This window comes from Camellia sinensis, chromosome 6 (assembly GCF_055761805.1).
Source record: "Camellia sinensis isolate YWXY chromosome 6, ASM5576180v1, whole genome shotgun sequence".
NCBI lineage: Eukaryota > Viridiplantae > Streptophyta > Magnoliopsida > Ericales > Theaceae > Camellia > Camellia sinensis.
The window spans coordinates 189449994-189460684 of record NC_138966.1 but is presented as its reverse complement, the minus strand read 5'-3'; the positions used below and the strand labels follow the sequence as shown (position 1 = coordinate 189460684).

Below are 10691 nucleotides of genomic sequence, written 5' to 3'. Positions count from 1 at the left end.
TTATCTAGGTAGCTGCATTGTTCATTTGGAAGAACATCCTTGGCATTTTTTCACATTGCATATAACGAAGGCCAATACTGGTCAAACAAATCCATTAAAGGTCTTGAACTAGCAGAAGCAGACGTTTTTCACATTTTGGGTTGAATCCATAATTACTTAAGTGGCTGGCTTTGTTGAGCCCGTAGGGATCCACCACAGGTCCTTGTTTCGATAATTTGAACCGATCAATGTATAGAACTCGTCGAGTACTATATGCCTGTAAAAAATCACATTGATCATATATCGACAATTACGTGATTAAATCAGTTTTGTATAAAAAAATAGACGGTGAAAAAAATAAACGATAGACAGAAATTTGATCCGATGAGATAACTATTAATATTTGATTAACGTGATTTTTTACAAGTATATAACTTAACCAGTTCTACACATAGAACGATTCGGATTATCGAAACGGAACCCGTAAATAGGGATGGCAATCTGAACCCGGCCCAACGGGGACCCGACCTCGATTTGAGCGGTTTTTTCCCGAAAAATATCCCCAACGGGACGGGGATGATATTCAAAAATCAATCCCTGATCACTTTTAGGCTGGGGTCGGGGATACGTGTCACAATCCCATACCCGGCTGATCCCCATCCCCGTTTATCCCTGAAATGAAATTACTATTTTACCCTTAGGTATATATATATAAAAACCAACCCCTTATCACACTTTCATTTCTCCCTCTCTGTTTGACCGTGTCTTTCGTCTCTCTCTCCCTCACTCACGTCTCTCATCTCTCTCATCTCACTGCTTCTCTCATATCTCTCTCCTCACTGCTTCTCACGTCTCCCATCTCTTTCATCTCTCTCTCCCTCACTCACATCTCTCATCTCACCATGTCACAGCCCCGTACACAGGACCAGGATCGTGGTTCGATCTGAACAGACCGTGGTTCGATCTGAAGCTACCGATCTCTCTCTCTCTCTCGTTGATGAACAAATTTTTTTGAAGCTGAAGCTGCAGAAGCCCTCTCTTTCTCTCTCTCTCTCTCTTGTTGATGAACAAATTTTTTTTTTTTAAAGTTATATATATACATCTGTAGTTGTCTGTTTGTGTTGATGAACAAATATTTTTTTTTAAAGTTGTTACATATATATATATATATATATATATGTATCTATTGTTGTTGGTGATGGTTGTTGATCTGAACAGTTCTTGTGTGTGTGTGTGTTGAGAATTGTCGGGGATATTTCGGGGTCGGGGAAACCCGATCCCTGTTAGGGGATGGGAGCGGGGGAGGTGATGGGTTCCCCGTCGGGGATTGGGGTCGGGGCCGGGGAGATTTTCACAACCGGGATCCGGGACGGGGAGGGTGATCCCCGGTCCCGCCCCGCCCCGTTGCCATTCCTACCCATAAACCCCACGGGCCCAACAATACCCTCCAGTAAAATACATATATAATATCAAGTATTTCTACACAGGAGTTGGAAGACTTAAAACTCTATGAAAGTTCTCACAATAAGAGACTAACAATAAACCATGAAATACATTTTATTTCCAACAAACATTCACTCATGCCTAAGAATGCTGAACAGCTTCTTTAAGAAATACATCATAAATCATACAAAGTGTGATTTGTAAAACAAATTCTAGTCTTCAACAGAGTTATTTCCTACATGTTTCCCCACCCTATATTTACAATACAAATTAGATAAGCTGATTTTAGAGTATATATAAAAGAATATAGTTGCTTACATCTGTTTTGCAAAGAATGGAAAGGAATGAGAAAGGACTTAGTAAAAGGATGTCAGTTCAAGTTCTTGTCAGTTTAGTTCATATCTTCACATCCTCTGACTCTTGTCTTTGATCTTTAATCATACCTCTGTCATAGGCTGGAATCAATGCAAGCCCTTTTCATACTTCAATGTCAGAGAGTTCACTTACATTTGGAGAGTTCACATTTGACATCAATCTTGGATGGAATGTGATTAGTGATCACCACAAGTTGAATATGGAATTTAGGCATCTGGGTTGTCCACAACTCGAGCAAAACACCTCTACGTGATCAATGCCAGTGGCTTCCAGATCCACCTTGAGCAGCAGCCACTTTCCTTGAAACGTACTGAGGAGGCTTTGGCTGCAGCACACTGGATCCTTCAACTCCATCTTCTCTCCTCTCATTTTTAGAGCCCGGGTTTCTTCTTGAGGTAGAAACAGCATATTGAGTTGGAACAGCTGGATTCCTAACCATCCTTCGATGTTCAAGAGCCTCTGCTCCACAGTTGTTGTACCGCAACACTGAGCCAACCACTTTCCCAGGCCTCGCAGCAGCAGCACCTGCTGTGAAGGTTAAATTTGTTGAAGAGTCAGATTCTAAAAATTAGAATGAAGTAGGCAACAAGGGGTCATCCCCTGAGGCCACACGACTCGGGCAGACTCTCTACCTGGGCAGGTGCCTATTTCACTTTAGGAGGTATCAGAGTGGAGTTTTGGGTAAATTCCTTTCATTAAAGGGTGCTAACAAAAAGGGCATACAATTTTGATAAAATAGTGACAATCAAATATATGATGATGATGATTGCAAACAGAAGCGATGATCATAGAAGAAATTCACACCGACAGTGGGGGGAACTTGGAGAGGCAATCTTGTCTTGGGGATCCCAGAAATCCTGTCCACGTGTGGCTTTTCCACCTCTTTGATGCAACATTTGGTAAGATCATTTGTGACTTCTGCTGAACTCTGCATTGAGTTATCTGATGAATATAATACACATGGCCTGCATCCAAATTCTCTTATCAGAAATCAAGAATGATGCCAACGGTGACAGATGTATCAAATAATAAATGAAATCTTTTGGATATGTTAAAAAAAAAGTAAAGCTGCATGTTAAAGGCACTAATTAATGATGATACCTAGGTAATGATGCGTGTTGCCTCTCAGGTGGAGCAACAGTTCCACCATTTCCATAGTGCTCCTCAAGGTAAGCAAATTGCTTCTTGAATTGGTCAACAGCACTGTGAAACAGAAATGAGATAATTTAAAAAAAAAATCCATAAAATTATATCACTACAATAAAAAAATGACACGCTTTGCTAGTAATGAATGGCCCTAACTGAAAAACAAAAAGAAAAAACACAAAACACAAAACACAAAACAAGGGGAAAAATACATTTGGGCCCATTTTAAAGGGTGTTGCGATATCTTACTTTAACCCTCTCCAAAAAAAAGAAAAGAAAAGAAAAGAAGAAAAAGAAAAAAGAAAAACAGAAAACACAAACAAGGACATCTAGGGATTGAGCATCTCACAACATAACCAACCAACTCAAAAGTGCATCTAGGGATCAGAAGCATCAATCTGGTTTATTTTTACTACGTGTAAACTTGACGGTTCTCCTACTTCGCACTTACATTTAGCAGCTCATTGGAACCAAGGACAGCACTAACATTTACAATAGAGTTTTCAGGTGATAGGTTTTAGGTCTTTAGCTTAAAGCTTAATGAGTGGAATAGCATACATACATGTCATTCCCATTGAATCTTCTTGAAAGACCAAAAGAAAAGCAACAGCTAAACATTTAGCAAGGAGATACTTCCAACCTAGTCACAAAAAAAAAAACAAAAACAAAAAAACAAAAAGGGAAAAAAGAAAGTAGGGAGCAAGGGAGGGCGTTCAGACTTATGCTTCCAGCAAAAACTGCCTTTAGGCAAATTTACTAAACACTCATCCATTGTTTTGAGTTTGGTTATACAATGACTTAAGGTTCCCACTGAATCAAACAAAGATTTTTTTTTCTCTTTCTTTTCCTCTATTTATTTATTTATATGTTTGTAAGTTGATGAAACAAAATGTTCTTCAAAACAAGTAGGAACTATATTATGGTTCTCCAATAACGGTAAAGTCTCATAAGAATGTATGGGTCAAAAAAATTGACGTGTGATGGCAAGAGTAGAGCATGGCAGAAAAATGGAGAACCTTAGAACCACCATTTTGTAATAATACCTTGGATACATGAAACCTGTTGGTTCGGCTCCTTCTAAGTGCTCTTTCAACATGTTTGGATGGTATTCAAGAATCTCTCTATATATTTGCTCACGTACATCTTCCTTTGTTACCCTTCGTCTTTCAAAATCAAATTCCATTTTTGTAACTGGTTGAGCAGAAGACTCTCTCTCAACCCTGGCCAAGTTCTTGAAATATGGATCTGCAAGAGCCTAACAACTTGCAACATAATATGCACTATTAGAAGAGGAACACTCATTGCACAAGCTAAAACAAAAAATTTAACATCAAGCACCTCTTCAGCAGAAGGTCGATCCTTCGGATCAAATGCTAGCATTTTTTCTAGCAAACAAAGTGCACGCGGATCTGCATTTGGGAACTTCTGGCAAAAAGGAATAGGCCTTTTCCTTCGCATGCTGCTCAAGTATCTACGTGCTTTCTCATTTCGTATCTGTAAGCATTAATTCAATGGTTGAACAAACAGGCGAAATAATGACAGAATATTTAAGCAATAATAATTTTTGCATTATGAGAAAAATTTATCACAGTAAACAGACCCTGGCTATGGATTCAGGAGATGGTATTCCCAAGAGATCAGTCATCAAGTCCAATTGGTGGACTACATTTTTCCCAGGAAAGAGAGGCTTTCCAGTTAACAGTTCTGCAAATATGCAACCAATGCTCCATATATCTATTGCAGGTGTGTACTGTAAACAAGATAGACCATGAATCTAAATCAGAAACAAAGATACAGCACAAATTACTGGTCCATTATAGTACTAGTATAATTCCAACATGAGAATTAGTTGTTCAAATTTAAAAAAGGGCAATATCTCATTTTCACTGGACCCTCCCTTATCACTGTTAATTTTGGTATTTTAAATCTTGCTGTCGTAGGAGACTAGTTGATACATAATATTAGTAAGTACTATGTGGATTAGGCAGTTAAATTTTCTGTTGCTTTCAAGGAATGGAAAGTGGCAATAACTCTTGCACCTTAGAGAAAAAGGATCCGCACAATTCAGGAGCCCTATACCATCTCGTTGCAACGTAGTCCTATGAGCACATCAAGGAAGACAATCATTAATAGTGGTATTGCTAGTAAAAGTGCATGTGAATGTTCGTGCTGTGTGTTTCCTAAGCCCTTAAGCAACTAGAAGTTAATGGGGTGAAATTTTAACCAATTAAATGGATAAGAAGAAACTTACTGTCCAAAATATAGCAGTGGGGGTATCATTAAAGGCCACCCTTGCAAGACCAAAGTCACATATCTTGAGTTTGCAATCAGCATTTGCTAAGATGTTTTTCGGTTTTAGATCTCGGTGAAAGACATTTGCTGTAAAACCATACATTAAAAATTTCAAAAAACAGAACTGAGAGAAACTATACTAGTCACTTACTGGTTTTAGGCAATATGTTTTCAAATATGATATGTTACAAAGTACATTCATTAGAACTAGGGAAATCATACTCGTTATGCTTCTTTTAGGTTGTATACATTTTCACATACGTTATATTACTTACGAAGTATATGTATTACAATCAAGCAAGTGTAAGGCAGTCATAAAATAGAGTTATGAGATAGTGGCAACATATAACCTGTGTGAATATACTTTAGACCTCGAAGAAGCTGATAAAGGAAGAACTGATAATGTTCTGGTGTCAAATCATCATTTGCTTTAATAACCTGGTGCAGATCAGATTCCATGAGTTCAAAAACGACATATATGTCTTTGAATTCCCTTCTGGATGGAGGCAACAATATATGTTTGATTTCCACAATGTCTGGATGACGAAGGAGTCTAAGAAGCTTAATCTCACGAAGAATGCGTGTGGCATCAGAGACATGTTCAAAAATATCATTAATCTTCTTAATTGCTACTTTTTCCCCAAGATGACTATCATATGCAGAGCAAACAACACCATAGCTTCCTTTACCAATTACTTCCTCAATTCTATACCTGCCCCCCTCACCATATTCCGTGAAAAAGTCAACATCCACAGATCCCTGCACAGACACATTAAAACATGCAATGAATGGTCAAAAACAAATGTGAGCCAAAAATGAATGAACACTGCTACATGCAGTTCAGACCAATATTTGACAAAAAAAATTGTGCCAATGATACAACCTTGCCTTATATTATGAAATATTAACATTACAGGTTCAAATATGTAACAAAGCCTAATAAGTGCTTAAATTGGGCTTCACAATTCCAGTTTTCCCATGCCGTTACATTCAATGACATTGACATCTATAGACTTTTGTACTAGCAATGCAGATACTTACTCTATTATTCTAGATTAACAATGAAAAAACAAAAGAAATATATTAATTTCTTCAATACGATTTCAGAAAGGATATCAGTATTTTATTCTTCTGAAGTTTAGATGGAATTTACGGCCAACCCAATTCAAATTGTCAGTGCGAGGCTATGTAAATTTGTCAATCAATACAAGGACATCAGCATAAGGCTGAGAGTTGTAATTTGAAGAAAAGTGTATTTTGGAAGAACATGGTAAAATAGAAGGTTTGAAAGAAAAGAATGGTCAAAAACTCAAGGTAACGACAGGTAAGCCCAACGTGTACCTAATAAAACAACCACCAATAACTAAAATGCTCCAAATTGACAAGGATAACTGCTTCAGTTTATACAGCTTCATGACACCACAATATCAAAGTTGCACCCATGATATATGCAACTTCTTACATGAAGAACATATCCTTTAGAGGGACCCAAATTGGAAGAGAACATAGGCATAGAACTTGAGACATAAACCTGTCAAATCTTTTCACCCCATCCACAAAAGCAGACATTGCTCCCACAGATTACAACAAAAGTTCAAAATCATCTAGTACTGAAAGGCACACTAAAAAAAGACACATTTCTTGCTCTAATAAACCCACAGTTTATACATATACACATACAAATATACATACATAAATAAATATATATATATATATATATGATTGAAATAAGAGATTACCTTTTTTCGCTGATCAGGCTGCATCTTAGCAATAGAGCATCAAAATACTTGAAAGATCAAACCCTAAGCTCAACCCAGATAGATCACAAGCTAGGATCAAAAAGTTGCCTTTGCACTCAAACCAACCAAAAAAAACCAAATCTTCCCAGATCACAAGATTGCAACAAACCCCAAATACTCAAAAGAACTTGAGATCCAAACTCAATTACAAACACCAAAAGTGGCACAAAATCCTCAATTCACCACACAATTCAACGAGTACAAACCCCAACTTGGAACCCAGAACTTAATTTCAATTCAGAGAAAAGGGTATTGCCAAGTGTGTAGTAATTGAATCGAAATGAATGAAAAGAGAATGAGATGAAGCTGTGTTTTAAATGGGGAAGTACTTAACTTTGGGCTGTAATAACTATGTAATGGGTAGCTGGAAATGAGAGTTTCCAGATCGGTAGTGAACTGGTTTTGGGTTTCCTAAATTGTTCCGCTAAATTGAGCCAAGAATCTCAAATGGCGATAATCTCTAATACTATGCAAATACATATATATACATATATGTATACACATGTATGTGTATATATTGAGGAGCTAAAAATTGGAAAACCTTTGGGTTTTCTGAAGAAAAATAGTTTAGAGAGAGATGAGATTTTGAGAGAGAGAGAGAGCGAATGGCCAGTGCTGCTTCAAGTTGAAGGGTCGGGAGAACAGAAAGGGATGAAGTAAAAAAAAAAAAAAATTGGGTTAATTATAATTAACACCTTATATTTTTATTAAAATTTCATTTTAACCCTTTATTTTCAATCATGACACCGACTTTTTAAGCAAGTCACTATTAACTTTCCGGGTTAACAACGCAGATAAAATTTAGCATAAAAGCAATTTTGTGACATTTTTATGTTCTTGCAAAATTCTTGCAGTTTACTAAAATCACAGTTTTCTTTTTATTTTATTACAATCCCAATTTTTATTTTTATTTTTTTGGTTACAATCTTATCCTTATCTGAAATTAAAACCAAAAAATCTCAAAATTTTAATCCTAATTTTTCAACTTACTCACGTTTTTATTATCATCTTCACTAGCACCATCACCATCATTATTGTTGGGGCCACCATTTATTATCACTGGCGCTATCTCCAATCCTATTTATGGCTTACTTCCGCACATCCTTGCTTATCATCATCGTCATCATCATATATTTCTTTTTCTTCTTATGAAATACTAATCTCTCTTTCATAGAGGTGTATGTGAAGGTGGTTAGGTTGCGATGATCACAATGGAAATGATGGGTCATGGCGAAAGTTAAGGGAGATTGCAATGGGATAGGAGGTTGGAAAGGGAGTTGCAAGTAAAGAAGAGAGTTACAATGGTCAAATATAGAAAGGAAGGTGGCTGGTTCGTAAGAAAGGTGGTCATAGTGGTTGGCCGTGGTGGCTAGAAAAGGGTGGCGGTGGTGAAGGAGGTTGCCGATGGGAAAGGGGTTGGGATTTGGTGGTCAAAGGCCACAATTGCTGCAAGGGGTAGTGGTTGGGCGTGGGTAGAGTTAGGATTTAAAAAAGTGGTAGTAAGGATGAGGATAAATTTAGTATTATGGTGAGTGTAAAAAAAAAAATTTGAATTTTTGCATGTAATATAATGAGAAATTAGTTATAATATAGAATTATAATGACAAATTCTGTTTCTCTCAATATTAAAAAGACTTACCTACCAAATGAGGGGTAACAAATTTACCATTGGATTAAACTTCAGTTTACTAAATTTCAAGACCAATAAAGGTTTGGTACAATTATTATGATGCTTTACAAAGATACTTTATAAAAGTTTATTTATTTATTTAAATAAGGAGGTGATAGATCCACTAGAAGAAACCTCAACTCAGTCCATAGGACAGGCGGCCCATCCTATCCAACCCCATGGAACTCCTAATCTTTTCCATGAAAGTGTTGATGTAAATATTTTACCAAGTTAATTGATACATGTCAATATTGTAATTCATTCAATTTGGGATAATCTATTTTACCAAGTTGATTGACACAATTCAATATTATAATTCATTTAGTTTAAATTTGAAAGGGATAAAGAAGGTATAATAATAACAGAAGATATAATTTTTTACGGTGAAGACATCTATTGAAATTATTTATTTAGCTATCATGCATGAGATAACTTTGTAATAATAATTTTCAATAAGAGAAGCATTAAAAAATAAAAAAATTGGTAATGAAAAAGTAAATGCCGTGGATAAGTAAGGGACCTAAGAATGAGAAAGTAATTAAATTATATTTCATAAATAATTATGTAATAAAGTTCAAAATTATGTACTTGAAGTCAAATAATAAAAACCACTACACCAATGTAAGAAAATTTTTTATAATGGAAAAAAGTAAACAACTAAAAAAAAAACCCTAATAGAAAAAAATTAATTTTTAATTTTGATAAAGATTGATCATCTAATTTCTCAATTAAACTTGTACAAAACTCACCAATAAAATTACAAATAAAACAATATAGAAGTGACTAATTAAACGGCTCAATTAATTCTGGTAAGAGATATATACTAGGTTGATTTTTTGCCACTCAACCGAATTAACATTTGGTTTCTTATGACATGTGTGGTATGAGCATAGATTTGGTCAAAAGTCCTATGTTTGAATGAGATTAATTATCCAAATCCAGTGGTGCATGACCGTCTGGATCCCCCAATTCGGCCTAATCATTGGTTGAAAATTTTAATTAGGTCCCATACTTTTTGTTTTTTTTTTTATTATTATTATTTGATAATTCAAAGCATTTCTTATCTAATCTAGTCTAATTAGATCTAAGACAATCAAAAATTAATATTTAGAAATTCTAAAATTAATGATTGAATAAATTTCTACTTACCTTTAAGATACTAAGTGCCGTTTTGAGAACTCTTAAAAAACGCTGCATTTTTTGATCCAGAAACAAAACGCAGCAGTGTGCAAAAAGTTGAAAACGCCATTTGGCAACTTCCCAAAACGCAATTTGGCTAATTACAAAACTAGCCTCAGCTTAGGTAAATTTCTTCAATTGGTTGAGGGTATTTTGGTGATTTTGTAGTGATGTGACACTTTTAAAAAATATTAAATCAAAAAATAAAAAAACCAACTTTTTATCAACTTCCCAAACACCTCTAAAACTCAAGAACTTCTGATACTAATCTAAAGAAAGAACTTCTGATACTAATCTAAAAATTTCTAATCCCACTTGTTTGTTTGTCCATTGTTTATAATGTATTATCCAGAGGAAAAGTGGGGCTCATCTTTCTCCAACAAATTTGTGTGGTGATGAGAAAATTTGTGTGGTGATGAGAGATCACTAGACAGCCACCACACATTTTGACAAACACCACTAAACAAAAAGTCATTGTCAGTTGCCAGGCAAATACTACCTTCACATATCAACAATGATTCATCACACTAAAAATACCACCACTAATAGCATTAATACATTAAAAAAATTAAAAAAAAAAAATACAATTCCAAAACCAAAACATTACATCATTAATGACAGAACCCACTGCCACCTAATTAATAAGAGCACTAATTAGTGCTCCCAAACATTTTTCCTTCACATATATAACACCAAAAGTATATCCAAACCTTCACATATATAACACCAAAAGTATATCCAAATATGAACTGTCAATTTTTTTGGTCCATGGCCTGCAACACATTGTGCTCTTTGTAATGGAGTTATTT

At 35.5% G+C, this 10691-nt stretch overlaps 1 protein-coding gene across 4 annotated transcripts; it reads right to left on the bottom strand.

Moving 5' to 3' along the window:
* Positions 1–1512: 1512 nt before the first annotated feature.
* On the bottom strand, positions 1513–7727 carry LOC114262626 (mitogen-activated protein kinase 15). Of its 4 annotated transcripts, none has more exons than XM_028202998.2 (10): positions 6975–7727; positions 5586–5994; positions 5195–5322; positions 4983–5042; positions 4544–4693; positions 4282–4437; positions 3987–4198; positions 2899–3000; positions 2602–2762; positions 1513–2325 (listed from the first exon to the last, which is right to left on the bottom strand). In XM_028202998.2, exons 1-10 carry the CDS (start codon positions 6996–6998, stop codon positions 2051–2053), a joined length of 1677 nt encoding a protein of 558 aa, XP_028058799.1. In that variant the 5' UTR covers positions 6999–7727; the 3' UTR covers positions 1513–2050. The 4 variants fall into 4 exon arrangements, with proteins under 4 accessions (XP_028058799.1, XP_028058800.1, XP_028058796.2 ...); XM_028202999.2 differs by having other exon boundaries at positions 1513–2322; XM_028202995.2 differs by having other exon boundaries at positions 2606–2762.
* Positions 7728–10691: the final 2964 nt, after the last annotated feature.